At 59.7% G+C, this 16,069-nt stretch overlaps 2 protein-coding genes across 5 annotated transcripts in view; one reads left to right on the plus strand and one right to left on the minus strand.

Annotated features, from left to right (window-relative positions):
- Nucleotides 1-12,251, plus strand: part of DHX30 (DExH-box helicase 30) — a 27,457-nt gene extending 15,206 nt beyond the window's left edge. For all 4 annotated transcript variants that reach the window (XM_045297434.1, XM_045297435.1, XM_004703985.3 and 1 more), the window contains 18 exons: nt 2,107-2,237; nt 2,792-2,902; nt 5,087-5,388; nt 5,807-5,927; nt 6,515-6,664; nt 8,096-8,248; nt 8,517-9,353; nt 9,493-9,568; nt 9,652-9,756; nt 9,911-10,086; nt 10,289-10,495; nt 10,582-10,663; nt 10,732-10,925; nt 11,022-11,181; nt 11,265-11,422; nt 11,514-11,617; nt 11,695-11,834; nt 11,932-12,251. In XM_045297434.1, coding sequence (XP_045153369.1) covers nt 2,107-2,237; nt 2,792-2,902; nt 5,087-5,388; nt 5,807-5,927; nt 6,515-6,664; nt 8,096-8,248; nt 8,517-9,353; nt 9,493-9,568; nt 9,652-9,756; nt 9,911-10,086; nt 10,289-10,495; nt 10,582-10,663; nt 10,732-10,925; nt 11,022-11,181; nt 11,265-11,422; nt 11,514-11,617; nt 11,695-11,834; nt 11,932-12,185 — 3,461 coding nt within the window. In that variant the 3' untranslated portion in view covers nt 12,186-12,251. The remainder of the gene's footprint in view (nt 1-2,106; nt 2,238-2,791; nt 2,903-5,086; nt 5,389-5,806; nt 5,928-6,514; nt 6,665-8,095; nt 8,249-8,516; nt 9,354-9,492; nt 9,569-9,651; nt 9,757-9,910; nt 10,087-10,288; nt 10,496-10,581; nt 10,664-10,731; nt 10,926-11,021; nt 11,182-11,264; nt 11,423-11,513; nt 11,618-11,694; nt 11,835-11,931) is intronic.
- A 457-nt stretch (nt 12,252-12,708) lies between these two features.
- MAP4 (microtubule associated protein 4) overlaps nt 12,709-16,069 on the minus strand; it is a 140,787-nt gene continuing 137,426 nt past the window's right edge. The window contains exons 21-22 of the mRNA XM_045297704.1: nt 14,860-15,019; nt 12,709-14,735 (exon numbers count right to left, since the gene is read on the minus strand). Of these exons, the coding sequence (XP_045153639.1) occupies nt 14,728-14,735; nt 14,860-15,019 (168 nt within the window). The 3' untranslated portion in view covers nt 12,709-14,727. The remainder of the gene's footprint in view (nt 14,736-14,859; nt 15,020-16,069) is intronic.

Raw genomic sequence — 16,069 nt, forward strand, 5'->3', positions numbered from 1 at the left:
CCCGCGCTTCCGGGCGACAGGGACGCTCGCGAGGCCTCTCGTCAGGCTGCGCCCGCCCCGACCACGCCAAGGAGGCCGACGAGGCGGGGGCAGCTCCCGGCGGGCCCGGGACCGGCGACGGGAGCATGGTGAACGGTGAGGGATGTAGCGGGGGCGGACGGGCCGCGACGCCCTTGGCGGCGGGGATGGCAGATCGGGGGCGCGGGCGGGCCTGGCGGGCGGAGGCTCCCTGCCGGCCAGTAACCGAGACCGCCGTCCCGCTCTTCCGGACATCAGTGTGGTCCAGGCCCCGGAAGGACCCTCGAAGCGCGGTAACGCCTGCATCTGACTGGAACAGGTGAGAGGTGCGAACCTCGAGGGAACGGAGGAAGAGAGCAACGAACGCCCAGGCAGGATGAGTGGCCGAGGTTCAGAGAGTGGACCGACCGCCCATCATCCATCCACAACGTGCGGAACAAAGAGTGACCCCGATGGCGCCCCGCGATGTGCCTCCCCAGTAACGCCTGGCAGCTCTGCCCATCACGGACGAGCAGTGTGGCCGGAGCGCGGCCGTCTGTTGTGGGCCGAGCGGACCTACTTAACGTCGGGGCCCGGTGTGGAATCCAGCCACCCCGAGTCAGGATCCAGGCAGGCTAGCCTTGCACGTCGGCAGCGGTCAGAGGCGCTTGCCCCCCGGAAACACAGGCTTTAGATCTTTCTGCTTTGCTCCTTCTCTCCAAGGGATTCCCACGCAGGCAGCAGGCTTACATGAGGATTTGTAGAGGAGCTTTCCCAAAGTACAGAGCCTTCCCCGACGTGAATCGCTGCTATTCGCAGGCACCTTGTGGACGCAGGGTGTTCAGGGCCGTGCAAAAGCTCCCCGGCTGACTGTGCATGCCGGTGCACACATGCATGCACCCCCCCCCAGAGTGGCCTTCTGGAGCGGGCTTAAAGGGGAAGGAAATGCCAGGGACTAGGAGTAGAGAACGGAAAAGCCTCCTGTCATCGTGCCCCTGCTTCTGTTGGACAGTCACTTTGGTGACAGGATACCGGCCTTTGCCTCGGATGATAACCCTTTGTGGTCCATGAGACAATGGAGTGTCCACCTACATATAGCACTTCCGGGGCCAAGTCGAGAATTGCTAGCCCACCTTTAGTTTGTGTTGTCATCTGGTGGGGGCTTATAAGTAAAACTGAAGAAATGAGCGTCATGTCCCCACACAGCCTCCCTTGGGATACGGGTGTCCCACTAATTGTATCAGAATCTGTATTACCGCAAACTTTGTCCTTGTTTCAGTTTGCTCAAAATGTCTTCTGTTACTGAAAACACGGTTTCCAAAAAAGTTTCACGGCAGAAAATGTGGTCTTGAAAGGGTTAACTCTTCTCGGCAGGCCTCTCTTCTCTGTGGCCTGGTTAGGCCCATGTCTGGACAGCTGCCATCCAGGTGCACACCTTGCCTATTTGTACGCTTGGCAGTGAGCCAAAGCCCAAATGAAAGGGATGAGGTGCCTCTCACGGAGTGTGATGCACTCTGCCTCCACTGGACGCTGAGAACTCAGAGTAGCAGCTCGTGCCCAGGTCTCTCCGTGGAGGTCTGCAGTCATTGTCCCTGCACAGAATCTGGTTCTGGGGTGCCCGTGGCAGGGTGCCAAGGGACAGTTGAGAGCCGCGGCCCAATTTTCAGATCTCGTTGGTATACATGGGTTTGATCCTCCTTTTGAGTGTGCCTGTCACTTTAGGAGGGGCCTTGCGTTGCCTTTGTCTCCTGTATGTGCGTGCGGTGGTGGGTTTTTGTTGTTGTTGCTTAGTGCCTCCTATCAGGCATTAGATTAGAAGGGGCTGTTGGCCGTGCCAGCTTCTTTAGTTGATGGAATAAATCAGAAGCTTGGCTGGGGATGAGGATGCTGGCTGGTTCCCTCAGTGGCATGTCGGTCATTGCCCTTCAGGAGATGACCAGGCAAGTGGATCTGGGCCCCACTACCCCTTGTAGCTCCTGCAGCTGGTTTCCTTTTCCAGGGTGCTCATTGTGATCCGGGTACCGAGCCACCATCCTCAGAGTCCAGCCCAGGCCAAGTGGAGTGGGTTTTAAACGAAGAACTGAAATGCATTTCTTCTTCTTTCCCTAGCTTCTAGGGACCTATTAAAAGAATTCCCGCAACCCAAAAACCTTCTCAACAGCGTGATAGGAAGAGCTCTCGGCATCTCACATGCAAAAGACAAACTGGTCTACGTGCACACGAATGGCCCGAAGAAAAAGGTAACTTCACCAGGGGTCAGGGGAAGCATTAGTCTGATGCCCAGGGCAGAGGTGGGCTGCTCCTCCCTCTCAGCTGTTTTTCCTATTTTTGTTTTGTTCAAGGAGGATGTAGAATAGGTCTTCTGAATTGAAAACAATTGAACAGACTCAGCAAAGCCAGGTTTGAAGAAGATCCATAATAGACTAGCCCCTAGTATAGGGAGACTTGGGACAGGAGGGGCAGGGAGTTCTCCTGCAGAGGGTTGGTGTGACCACGAGGACTCCTGCTTCTGGACTCCTGAGGGCCTTGGGACCCACAGAGGCCTGCAGGCAAGCCATTCTGCACCGGCCTGCCCTCTGGCTAGAACATGGCACCGAGGTGGCAAAAACACAGGAGGTAGGGGTGGGGGAATCGGGTTCCCAGGGAGAGGGAGGGCAGGGCCGAGGCCGTGTCACTCAGCTCTGACCCTTTTGCAGCCTGCGAGGGCCCACAGCCATGCGCCTCCTCCACTGGACCCGCGACCCTGCCGCAGGCTGGAGAGCCGCGGTCTTGAGCCTTTTCTTCTCGTCCCCAGAAAGTCACCCTGCACATCAAGTGGCCCAAGAGCGTGGAGGTGGAAGGCTATGGCAGCAAGAAGATCGATGCCGAGCGGCAGGCGGCCGCCGCAGCCTGCCAGCTCTTCAAGGTGCCCCTCCCCCAGGGAAGCCACACACCCTTCTTGGGGGGAGTGTTGTGCCTCTTGCTGGGACAGGCTCACCGGTGCTGGGTGCGCCTCAGTTCAACCACTTCTGTCCCGAGCCCTGCCCACCTGTGGTTCCTCTCTCACTCTTCAGCCGGTGAGAGATTCAAACCCCTGCCCCCACGCCCACCCCCATCCCCGACACACACACACACACACACACACACTCTCTCTCTCTCTTTCACACTGGTTATCTTCATTCTGTGCTTTTGATCATGACGATCACTCCCTTTATAGAACAGTGTGCTCCTTCCTTGTTATTTTGGGTGGGTCCCCATAGCCGCACTGTCCTCCTCTATTGGGAATGGAAGTGTGGCACTAGCTGCTTTCACGTCCCAGTGGTTGGGCATGGCTTGCTTGCCACGGGAGCTCCTGACCCTCCTGTCCTGTGTCCCAGCCTTGCTCACCAGCCTTTCTGTTCACCTAATGGATGGCTCCATGGCGGGTCCAGCCTGGAGCCCTCTGTCCTTCAGCCTGCCCTGGCAAGGACCCGCTTGCCATGCACATGATACGGCACATATGTTCCTGAAGCTCCTCTCTGGTCTTGGGCCTAGGGTGTCCCTGCTCCTGTCTTCCTTCCTGCCTCTCAGGAGCATGGCCCCCTCTCGTCCTGGACCCGCACTCTGCCCTTTCCTCTCCTTTCCTCTTTCTCTGCCGCTCTCCTGCCCCCTTTACTCAAGTTTTGGATTTTTCTCTTCTCATTCTTTTTTGGAGGCCTTCGTAATCCTTCAGGGTCTGATCCTTCCTCTCAGTCCTGCCTCCGCTGCTGGCTGCTCCCTCTGCTTGTGATTCCTGTTGTCTCCTCTGCAGTGACATGGCTGCCCCCGGGCTCTGGTTTCCCTCACAGACCCTGGCACACAGCACCCCAGGTAGCTGTGCAGTGACGAATGGGGCCTCATCACTGTTGCTTCAGCACTGTGACTTCGAGCCTCTTTCCTGAGCCCCGCGATCACACTCCCTGGTTCACTCTTTTCCTCACTCACCCCCTCCTGCTCTCTGGGAAACTTGACCTTACCTTTGTACTTAGGTCTCACTAATTCATCTCCAATAGAATAGCTCCACCTGACCCGCTCTCAGTTTGGGTGTTTCCCTCCACCCCACCCCCCACCCCACCAAGCAACATTTGACGGTGGCCGGAGTCCTTCTGGTTGCCATAATCAGTGGTGGTGTGTGCTCATAAGAGGACAGAGGACAGAAATGCTGCTACGTGTCCTAGAACGCACAGGCCCAAGTGCCAACAGTGCCAAGACTCAGGAATCCTGGCTCTGCTGGACATGGGAGGACAGGTTAAACCTCAGATGCTCCCTGCCACCAAGTTGATTCGACGCATAGGGATGCTATAGAGACACAGGAGAGCTGCCCTTGTGGGTTCTCAAGGCTGTAAATCTTGGTGGGAGTAGGAAGCTTTGTCTCTCTCCCTTAGAGTGCCTGGTGGTTTTGAACTGCTGACCTTGCTGTTAAGCTGCCCGACCTGTGACCCACTATGCCAGCAGAGTCCCTTTGTAGAAGCTAATGACTCCGAAAATGTTTTAATTGGCATTTTCCTCTCAGTAAGAGTGTGTATCGTTTAACACGCTTTGTAAACTCTGGTGTAGATGGTTTAAGTTCATTTAGCCCCAGTCATTGCTGTAGACTGTGTTCTCCTGTGCGGGTGCCAGCTTCAGGTGCCACTAGGCCACTAGGTGAATGTATCTGCTTCCCCGGTGCCCAGCAAAGGGGCTTGCTGGTGGTTTGGCCCAATGGGTTGAGTATTTGCCCTGCCGTTTCACCTGTCAGGGAGCCTGGTGGTATAGTGGTTACGGTTGGGCTGCTGACTGCAAGGTCCGCAGTTTGAAACCACCGTACATTGAGGGAGGAAGAGGAGGCTTTCTGCTCCTGTAGAGTCAGTCCTGGGAGCCCACAGGGGCAGTTCTACCCTGTCCTACAGGGTCACTATGAGTCACAGATGGCTCGATGGCAGTGAGTTTGTGTTTTGGGTTTTCACCTGTCGATGCTGGGTGTCCTCCTGCCTCCTCTGTCTGGCCCTGGACAAGGCACTGAGCAGAGCAGACATGGCTGCCACACACGAGGGACTAGACGGGGACCTGCGCAAGATCTGCGCAGACCCTCACGATCCCCTTTTCTCCCCAGGGCTGGGGTCTGCTGGGCCCCCGGAATGAGTTGTTTGATGCCGCCAAATACCGTGTGCTAGCCGATCGCTTTGGCTCCCCAGCTGATAGTTGGTGGCGCCCAGAGCCTGCCATGCCACCCACTTCTTGGAGGCAGCTGAACCCTGAGGGCATCCGGCCTGGGGTGCCCACAGGCCTATCCCGATCCTTGGGCCGGGAAGAGGAGGAGGATGAGGAGGAAGAGCTAGAAGAGGGAACCATTGATGTTACTGACTTCCTGTCTATGACCCAGCAGGACTCCCACACCCCACTCAGGGACTCGAGGTACAGCTGAAGTGCAGGGGAAGAAGCAGGCCACACCTCTGCATGGGGGGCAGGGGGCGGTGGGGGGGGGGTGCTCCCTGGGGTCGTGCTCCGGTGGTGGGGAGCCCCATGACTGACAGGGGTGCCCTTCATTCTTGGGGATGGGGTGGCAGCTGGTCTTATTCTGTGTGGCTGGGCTCCTACAAGCAGCATGTGGCACCCCCTCCAGTGCATACTCGGGTCTCACAAAGTCCAGCGACCTCTCTGCCTGCTCTCTGCCCTGGGCTGGGGACCTAAGGGAGGGACCTGCAGAGTAAGGGGCACGTGCCCTGTGTCCCCTCCTTGTCCCGCCTCCCACACTGATGCAGTGTCCTAACCTGAGGCCAACTTGACCAAAGCGCAGGTGGAGTCTCTTCACCTCTACTTCTTGTCCTCCCAGGGGGGGCTCCTTTGAGATGACAGACGATGACAGTGCCATTAGGGCTCTGACCCAGTTTCCCCTTCCCAAGAACCTCCTGGCCAAGGTGATTCAGATTGCAACCTCCTCCTCCACGGCTAAGGTGCGTTGGGCCCTGCAGGCATCTGCGGGGGGTGGAGCGGGCCAGCTTAGGCCTGGTGTTCCTCAGACAGGCGTGGTGGGAAGGTGTAAGGTGCCCGTTCTGTGGCTGCCTGAGGGAGCTCAGGAGCCACTCGGTGACGCAAGCAGGACTGGGAGAGGCCAGTGAGGCTGGGCTGGGCGAGTGGAAGACCACCTTCTGCCTTAGGGGGTGAAAGAGGTTGGGATGTGAGTTGCTCTTGCTGAGAAGGGAAACCCTCTGACCTGTCACACCAGTACCCCGCCCAGCTGCTGCCCTAGACATAGCTGACTTGTAGCTCATGCTGGAAGCCCTCGCTGTAGCCTCCACCACACTTGTGGCTGTGCGAGGTGCTGAGGACAGGGGGCTAGGGTGCACTGCTTGACATTGGCCTCTGCTGAGAAGCCGGGGGTGGAGCGAGGGGCGTAAAGGAGCAGCACTTGCGTGGCTGGTGGTTAGCACCCGCCGCGATGGCTTACTTCCATTTGGGGGTTATTAGCACTCTGGGAATGTGCCAAATCTTTTTTCTTTTTCCCTTGCTTTTTTGGTAACCATCTCCCAATTCCCTGTAGAACCTCATGCAATTCCATACTGTGGGCACGAAGACCAAGCTGGCCACCCTCACCCTGCTCTGGCCCTGTCCCATGACCTTTGTCGCCAAAGGGCGCCGCAAAGCAGAGGCGGAGAATAAGGCGGCAGCCTTGGCCTGCAAGAAACTCAAGGTGAGTCTCGAGGGTCCTGCTCTGTTCTGGGCAGACCAGGCCATTTCTCTAGGAAGGGAAAGCCCAACTCCCTGGTCTTCCACCTGGCCACGGAATTACCTGCTACCCAATCCTGGCGTGTCAGCCGGGGTGGCCGCTCTTTCTAGGACTCCCCCAGAGTGCCACTGTTGGCCAGGAAGAGGGCCAAACTGGGAGCAGACGAGCGAGCTGGTGTTGATGCCTCAGGGAGATCTTGCTCCTGGGCTTTGGGTCCAAAATGAGTTGTAGACTCACATGAGCAGATGTTGAAGGTGAGCGCATCCATCCAGGTGAGGGCAGTGCAGCTTCTCAGCGGGTGGGGCCCAGGGCACTAGGTGGGTTGGACAGGCGAGTGGTCTGCAGAGTGATGGGCAGCGGGCCCTGCTTTTCCTCTAGATGGGTGGACACTTCTGGTATTTTGCTCTGCGGCTTAGTGACAGCTGATGGTGAGGTCAGAACTGGGGGGCGGCGGGGGGGCGGTGGAGTGGGAGCATGGAGGAGGAGCAGGCGTGTCATCTGTGGCTCAAGAGGGCAGAGTGAGGACTCTGGGGAGAACTTGGAGGTCTGTGTTCTAGCTTGATATCTATACACAGGTCCCAGTTTGGTCCAGGCTGCTCCAGAGGGAGTAAGATTCCAGTTGGCAGCAGTTCTGGAAGCAGCTGGTTGGCTGGGAGCTGTGGGGGAGGGTCTAGCCAGACTTGGGGGGGTGGAAAGAAAGAGGTAGGCAACCCTTCTGGAGCAGAGTGGCTGTGGCGGCACCTTTTGTAGCCCAGGGAGCAGAGCCCTGTCTCTGAGCCCCAAGCCGCTGTTTGGCAAGGAATCCAAGAGGAAGGGGCTTCCCAGAGGGGTGTGGAGGGAGGTTTCTTTAAGGAGTGTTGGGTCTGGGCTTTGGAGGGGGAACAGACTCCCCCAGACTTAGAAATAATGGGAGCACAGTTGCCGGCAGGGGTGCCCCTGTCTGCCACGGGAAGGAAGCTGTGTTGCTTACCCTCAGAGGGCTCCTGTAATTGCCGCAGAAATCGATGTTTTACGAAAGGTCTTGTGTATATTAGCGTATAATGGGGCTGCATGTGGGACAGGTGCTGTGTTGCGAGCCGAGGAGGGGGTGTGGTCTTCAAATTTATTGAAGGTAATCTGTGGCGGGGAGACTGGGCTCTTGGCGGGACTTCGAAAGGTCCCTGAGCTGGGGCAGGGATGCTCTTGTCTAGTGTAGTAGGTCTAGCTTTCTCAGCCGTTGTTAAAGTCACGTGTGTGGACACTTGACATCCCTTGCTCCTAAATTACCCTTTTGTCACATCACCCACACCCCGAAAGCTCTTAAGAAAGTTCTCTACAACTTCTCTCCGGGCCCCTGAGCCTGCCCAAGCTGGCTTTGGATAGCTGGAGCCAACTGAATGTAGTGTCCCTCTGCAGAGCCTGGGCCTGGTGGACAGAAACAACGAGCCGCTGACCCATGCCATGTACAACCTGGCATCCTTGCGAGAACTGGGGGAGACCCAGCGCCGGCCATGCACCATCCAGGTGCCCGAGCCCATCCTCCGCAAGATCGAGACCTTCCTCAACCATGTAAGAGCGGCCTCCCTTGGCCTCCCTGTTCTCTGGCCTGAAAACCCTGGCTGGAGGCAGGCGAGTTGGTCTTGCATGTTCCTCACCAAGGAGGGAACACCCCGCCCCGGTAGTCCAGGCTCGCTCACTGGGTCTTCCGACCGTCAGGGAACTGAGGCCTCTGCCCTGTGGGTGGGGTTCCAACTCCTGCCCTGTGCAGCCTGTGACGGGGCTGGAGGGAGGAAGGCGGCCTGGCCTACTCACTGTTTGCTTCCCTCCCGACCCCCAGTACCCTGTGGACAGTGCCTGGATCTCCCCAGAACCCCGACTGCAGAGCGATGACATATTGCCGCTGGGCAAGGACTCGGGGCCCCTGAGCGACCCCATCACAGGCAAGCCCTACATGCCTCTCTTAGAAGCAGAGGAGCTGCGTCTGAGCCACAACCTGCTTGAGCTGTGGCGGCGGCGAGGACCGGTCTGGCAGGAGGTCCCCCAGCTCCCCGTGGACCCGCATCGGGACACCATCCTCAATGCCATTGAGCAGCACCCCGTGGTGGTCATCTCGGGGGACACGGGCTGTGGGAAGACCACGCGCATCCCCCAGCTGCTGCTGGAGCGCTATGTGACCGAGGGCCGCGGCGCACGGTGCAACGTCATTATCACTCAGCCACGTCGCATCTCTGCTGTGTCCGTGGCACAGCGCGTCAGCCACGAACTGGGCCCCTCCCTACGCCGGAACGTGGGCTTCCAGGTGCGGTTGGAGAGCAAGCCGCCGGCCCGTGGAGGGGCCCTGCTCTTCTGCACCGTGGGCATCCTGCTGCGGAAGCTGCAGAGCAACCCCAGTCTGGAGGGTGTGAGCCACGTGATCGTGGACGAGGTGCACGAGCGGGACGTCAACACGGACTTCCTGCTCATTCTGCTCAAGGGCCTGCAGCGACTCAACCCGGCCCTGCGGCTGGTGCTCATGAGCGCCACAGGCGACAACGAGCGCTTCTCCCGTTACTTCGGGGGCTGTCCGGTCATCAAGGTGCCCGGCTTCATGTACCCCGTCAAGGAGCACTACTTGGAGGACATCCTGGCCAAGCTGGGCAAGCATCAGTACCCGCCCCGCCACCGGCACCATGAGGTGAGGGCTTGGCTGCCGCTGCCCATGCCTTAGCCACATTTAGTGCTTGGAAGGAAAGGATGACATGTGGGCCGGAGGGGACACTGGCCCGTGCCTCCCTGCCCTGGGACTGACTGGCCCCTTCCTCCCTGCCCCCCAGTCTGAGGATGAATGTGCCCTGGATTTGGATCTCGTGACGGATCTGGTTCTGCACATTGACGCCCGAGGGGAGCCAGGTGAGTCCGTTCCTGTGTGCCCTCTGCCCACACGGTCCCATTTGCCAGGAGCAGCTGGCTCATGCCTGCAGCGCCCCTTACAGGTGGGATCCTGTGCTTCCTGCCCGGCTGGCAGGAGATCAAAGGAGTGCAGCAACGCCTCCAGGAGGCCCTGGGCATGCACGAGGGCAAATACCTCATCCTGCCAGGTGAGCCCACGCCTGGAGCTTACAGGCCTGGTTTTCTGACCATTCCGCCGGTCTTGGGACCTTACCTTCCACTGGGTGTGTGTCTGAGCATGCTCCTGGGGAGGGAAGGAGTTGGCGGGAACAGGGCTCCTAACCCGTGTGTCGCTGCCCCCAGTGCACTCCAACATCCCCATGATGGACCAGAAGGCCATCTTCCAGCAGCCGCCGCTTGGGGTGCGCAAGATCGTCCTGGCCACCAACATTGCGGAGACCTCCATCACCATCAACGACATCGTGCACGTCGTGGACAGTGGTCTGCACAAGGAGGAGCGCTACGATCTCAAGACCAAGGTGCCCCACGCCTTCTTGGGGATGAGCCAGGCACCGCCAACCTCTGGTGGGAGGGTGCCCATCCTGGGCCACATCATCAGCTTCCTGCAGAGTGTGTGTGTGTCTGAAAAGGCCTCTGCTGTTGGAGAGGGGCCCGTTAGCTGGGGAAGCACTGGGGCAGGCCTGTGGTGACTGTGCTGCTGCTGCCCTGCACCCTCCCCAGGTGTCCTGCCTGGAGACCGTGTGGGTGTCCCGAGCAAACGTGATTCAGCGCCGGGGCCGGGCGGGCCGCTGCCAGTCTGGCTTTGCCTACCACCTGTTCCCGCGTAGTCGGCTGGAGAAAATGGCCACGTTCCAAGTGCCGGAGATTCTGCGCACACCCCTGGAGAACCTGGTGCTGCAGGCCAAGATTCACATGCCGGAGAAGACGGTGCGTGGCGGGGCGCGGGGCGGGCGGGTGGGCGCAGGCCGGGTGAGCAGGAGCAGACTCATGGGGGTTGCTGGTGGTCTTTGCAGGCAGTGGAGTTCCTCTCCAAGGCTGTGGACAGCCCGGACATCAAGGCAGTAGACGAGGCCGTCATCCTGTTGCAGGAGATCGGTGAGTAGGGGGTGGGGCTGGGCCGCAGAGCAGCTGAAGGGCAGGGACTGATGGCTGAGCTGTTGCAGGGGTACTGGACCAGAGAGAATACCTGACCACCCTGGGGCAGCGCCTGGCCCACATCTCCACTGACCCCCGGCTGGCCAAGGCCATCGTGCTGGCCGCCATCTTCCGCTGCCTACACCCTCTGTTGGTGGTCGTTTCCTGTCTGACCCGGGACCCCTTCAGCAGCAGCCTGCAGAACCGGGCAGAGGTGGACAAGGTCAGGCCCCAGCCCTCTGGTTCCCCCATGCTGCCCGGCACCACCTGCTGGCTGCCCTGAGGTGACCCTGCCTGCCCACCCTCCACCCTCCCCCAGGTGAAGGCACTGCTGAGTCACGACAGTGGCAGTGACCACCTGGCCTTCGTGCGGGCTGTGGCTGGCTGGGAGGAGGTGTTGCGCTGGCAGGACCGCAGCTCCCGGGAGAACTACCTGGAGGAGAACCTGCTCTATGCACCCAGCCTGCGCTTCATTCATGGTCAGCGGGCCCTCCCACCCCTCCCTGCCCCATGGAGTCTGTGCCCAGGGCCCTGGGGTCACCCTGCACTCTGGTCTCCCCAGGCCTGATCAAGCAGTTCTCAGAGAACATTTACGAGGCCTTCCTGGTGGGGAAGCCCTCGGACTGCACCCTGGCCTCGGCCCAGTGCAACGAGTACAGCGAGGAGGAGGAGCTGGTGAAGGGCGTGCTGATGGCCGGGCTCTACCCCAACCTCATCCAGGTGCTGACTCGGGTGGGGAGGCCGCCCCGCCCGCCGCAGCCTTGCTCCCTCCCACCTGAGCCTCACTCATCCATCCTCTCTGTCTCGGCAGGTGAGGCAGGGCAAGGTGACCCGGCAGGGGAAGTTTAAGCCCAACAGCGTCACATACAGGACCAAATCAGGCAACATCCTGCTACACAAGTCGACCATTAACAGGTCGGGGTCAGGCAGGGCAGGGTGGGGCAGCTGAGAAAGGCCAGAGGGGTAACCTTAACCGGCTCTGCATTCTCTAGGGAGGCCACCCGGTTACGGAGCCGGTGGCTGACGTATTTCATGGCTGTCAAGTCCAACGGCAGTGTCTTCGTCCGGGACTCCTCCCAGGTGCACCCACTAGCTGTGTTGCTACTGACAGATGGGGACGTCCACATCCGTGGTGGGTACCTGAAGAGGACGGCCCCACACAACCACAGCTGGCCCACCTTCTCAGGCCCAGCCTCACCTCGGCTCCCACCATCTCTCCCTTTCCCCAGATGATGGGCGCCGGGCCACCATCTCCCTGAGCGACAGTGACTTGCTGAGGCTGGAGGGCGACTCTCACACGGTGCGGCTGCTGCGGGAGCTGCGCCGGGCCCTGGGCCGCATGGTGGAGCGGAGCCTGCGCAGTGAGCTGGCTGCCCTTCCACTCAACGTGCAGCAGGAACACGGGCAGCTACTCGCCCTGCTGGCAGAACTGCTGCGCGGACCCTGTGGCAGCTTTGACGTGCGCAAGACAGCTGATGACTGAGCCCTGCTTCCCTGGGCTGTGTACAGAGTGCATATGTTTATTTAAAATAAAGTTCTATTTATCCCTTGTGAGCATCACTCTCTCTGAGGTCCTCAGGGCCTCAGCACACCGTTCTGCAGGCCACACTTCCCCCTAAAGTGAGGGAAAGTGAAGGCAGAGTAGAGAGGATGAAGGTGCGGAGGGCTTGGGAACCACCAACTTGAAGCCCTTGTAGTTCTGGGCAGCACAGGTCCAGCGGTAGCCCCCTCCCTGGAGCAGGGGGTCCTTGGCATGCACCCATGAGCCCAATCAGATGCGGGAGGAGTTCCACAGGCAACCAAGCCACAGAAACCATGGCCCTCAAGGAGTTGGCCCAGCAGCTGTACAGCCACCTAGTATGTCCCCTTGGTCACACCTGTGGGGTCACAGAGGGGTGGAGGTCGCTGGGACTGTGCATCCCAGGACCTATGCACACGGCTAGGTGTGCACGGATGCTGGAGGGCAACCGACGAGGACACGGAGGAAGGAAGAACAGGCCACCTGGTGGACATCACGCAGCTTTATTTAATCTTTATTTAGTTTACAACTGGGTCAGAGGTGGACGAGGGGAAAGGCTGAGCCACAAGCAAGTTGGGAACCAAGCCCACCCCAGTGGGTGGAGAGTGGCGCACGCTGCCCAGCCCGGTCAGCTCTCCCTGGTTCTCTGGCTCACAGGGCCTGTCAAGGGGCTAGGAGCAGACAGCCTGAGAACACAATGCCCAGGTCATTTCCAACCAATTGTCAAATTGGCACCCTCCAGACCTAGGACCTTTAGACTACCTGCTCTGCTGCCCCTGCTTGTCTCCTGACCACTCCCACCAGTCACTTCCTGCTGCTGTCGTTGCCCCAGCAACCCCACCCCACCCCAGGTTCTTGGCACAGTTGAGCCTTTTTTCAAATTCTTTTCAGGGAGGTCAACTTTTTCTGGTTCCTGCGAGCATTTTCCCAGAAGACATGGCCACCTCCAACTTGGCAGTGAGTGCCTGGCCAGTTACTGTCAAAACTTCCCAAGGAAGGCCTTGCCAGCCTCAGGGGCGTCCTCCCTGCACAGAGATCCAATCCGAACCTAAGCAGAACCCCCTCCCTGCCTTCCGGAGCTCCCAGGGTGCCAATCGGCACTGCAGGAAATGCTCTTCCCAAAGAGGGCCCGGGACACTCCCAGGCCACTTCACTACAAACGGTTAGGTTTTAATTCTTTATTAGAAACCATGCAAACTTCAATACAAAAAAAATACAAGTGCAATAAGAATCTTCATCTCAATACAATCCCCAGGCTATTCCCCATCACTGCAGCCTTCCTCCGAGACCAGGTCCAGCTGAGACAGCCTTCTGCAGGCTGGCCCATCTCATGCCTTTATTGTACATTTCCAGACCTGATTCCCCTACTCTCCATATGCGTCTGGGCCCCTCCTGCGCCCCCCGGACAAGGGAGGGCCTGAGTGCCCAAGACCTACAGGAGCAGGCCTGGAAGGACCCTGCTGTCCTGGGCCCTGCCCTGCTCCCCGAGCCCTGGCTGCCTAGCTCCCACCAGATCCCAGGGAACCAGACAGAGATGCCCAAATCAGCCTCTTGGTTAGAAGAAAGCAGCAGCGTGTGCGCGCGCGCACGCACACATACACATATGTATTGACACCAACATAACCAGTCCATGCTGACCAGCCCCTCAGCCTGCCCCACCTGCTCATGGGCCTCCACCCCCTCCCCTTCCTTGCACTCCTGCCTCCAGCCTACTCCCAGGCTGCCCCAGCAGGGCTGGCAGCTCCAGCCCCCAAGGCGTCCAGATCTTCCCTCCCTTGCTCCCTCAACACCTACTGAAGACTTTCACTTAGACATGGTCTCAATCTGCAAAGCTATACCAGTTTTAGATTATTAGAAACCAACAAAAGATAAAATAAGTAAAGGAGATTTTTGATAGCAGCTGGACAGGTATGGAAAGCAGCAGGGTCAGAGGACACTGATCCCAAACTATGGTGGGGCAGGACAGCAAGACAGGGTGGGCATGGGGTATGGGGCTGGAGTTGGGGGCCGTGCTCAGCGGGCTCCAGGGTGGGGCGGGCAGGCGGGCCACCACTTACGGATCCGCCGCCTCTTCCTCTGGGAGGGCACTTTCAGTTTCTCTGGGGTTCAGTCCCAAACACCAATCAGCGCAGGTTGGGATCCGGTTCCCACCCACCCCTCCCCACCCGCCCTGGGTAGCAGTGGCGTAGCGTAGGGGCAGGGACAAAGCAGGTGGCAGCAGAAGGAGGCGTGGCGGTGGGATGGCTGCCCAGCACCCAGCAGTCACATGTCTAGTGGGCAGCCTGGGGGAGAGAGCCAGGGGCCCGGGTGCCCGAGGTGGGGCCTCCAGGGAAGTAGGGGGGCCGGGAAACAATGTCAGCCCCGTGGTCGGTGCGGGCCCTGGCGTTGGCCCGGAACGTCAGCCTGTAGGTCTCAATCTGCAGTGACACGGAAGGAGGGTAGGGAGGGGGCAACAGGGGAGACAAGAGGGGGACACAGGGCGGAAGACGAGACCAGAATGTCATCATTAGATGCCTGGAAAATAAAAGGTTGCTTCGTTAACATTTAGGCCACACTCTGGTTGACAAACAAAGGCGCTTCAATCAGCGGCCAGTGGCAGGGCCCCTGGCTGGCCCTCAGGCCCAGCCCGGCCACTTACTTGTCTCCTGGATCTGGCTGTCCAAGGTCTGGGCCTCCCTTTGGTCACCACCCCCTGACAGGGTGGGGTAGCCACTGAGGCCACTGGCCAAAGTAGGGGTGCCAGCTTCGTGCGTTGCCTCAGGGCTGGCCGGCTCCTCCCCAGCAGGGGGGCCCTCAGTCTACAATGAAACAGTGGGGAGACAATGAGGGGTCAGTTGGGGAGGGAGTGGGATGGAGTGACAGTGGATTCACACACAGCCCCCGCCCTGCCGCCCAGCCCCAGTGGGAGGAAGGCCCAGTCTTTGAGAGACTCCGAACCAGGTCCTCCCTCTGCTCCTGCTACTGGTACAGAGCAGCACAGGTAGGTGTCCTAGCGGGTGACGAGGACAACTCTGGTGCCAGTGGTCAGCCCTGGCAGGGACTCACTCTGTGAGCTTCCCCTCCGAGGTGAGGGGCCAGGCTGCTGCACCAGGCCAGTCCCACATAAGATAGCTACGACAACCAGCAACCCAGCCAGGAGAGCACACTCCAGACAGGGGCAAGGGCCTAGGAGGGCACCGGCCAGCTCAGGCAAGGGACACCAGGGGCCTGAACCAGCAGCCGCCTACACACGCTCTGCAATGCTTGGAGCCTGGGGCTGGGGAGGGAGGTGCTGAGCACAGGAAGCAGCTTGGCTGTGGGATCCAGGGAGCCTGCAGGCCAAGGACATGTGGGGACAGTGAGGGCACAGAGGGACTATAGGTGGGGCCAGTGGGGACTGGAAGACTGGGCCCCAGCTGTCTGAACCCTTAAGGCTCAATCAAAGGAAGGAGGTCGTGGGGACGCAGAGTGGCTGAGAAACAAGCCTCTGCGTTGGAAAAGCGACTCCGGCAATAATCCGTAGAGACCATGTGAACAATGGACCCCCAACCCCATCCAGCCCCAGATTTGGGGGTGGAAACAGCCAGGCCGGAGTCGGTGCTGCGCTCGGTGCTGGCACCGCGGACAAGCTGTTAACCTGAGTCACCACAGGCTCAAGAAGGGCACACTGAGGAGCTGGGGTGTGTGTGGGAACCCCACACTCACTGGACCGGCAGGGCCTGGGTGAGCGCTCTGAGTGAACAGGAGGGCCTGGGTCCACCACACTGGGAGTCAGGGGAGGGCGGGTGGGCGGGAGGCCCAGAACGGCTACCCCCGACCTGTACCCACCAAGGCCACAGAACAGAGGACAGACAGCGTCTTGGCACACA

This window comes from Echinops telfairi, unplaced genomic scaffold, assembly GCF_000313985.2.
Source record: "Echinops telfairi isolate 266 unplaced genomic scaffold, ASM31398v2 ScPeMD7_7420;HRSCAF=8458, whole genome shotgun sequence".
Classification (NCBI taxonomy): domain Eukaryota; kingdom Metazoa; phylum Chordata; class Mammalia; order Afrosoricida; family Tenrecidae; genus Echinops; species Echinops telfairi.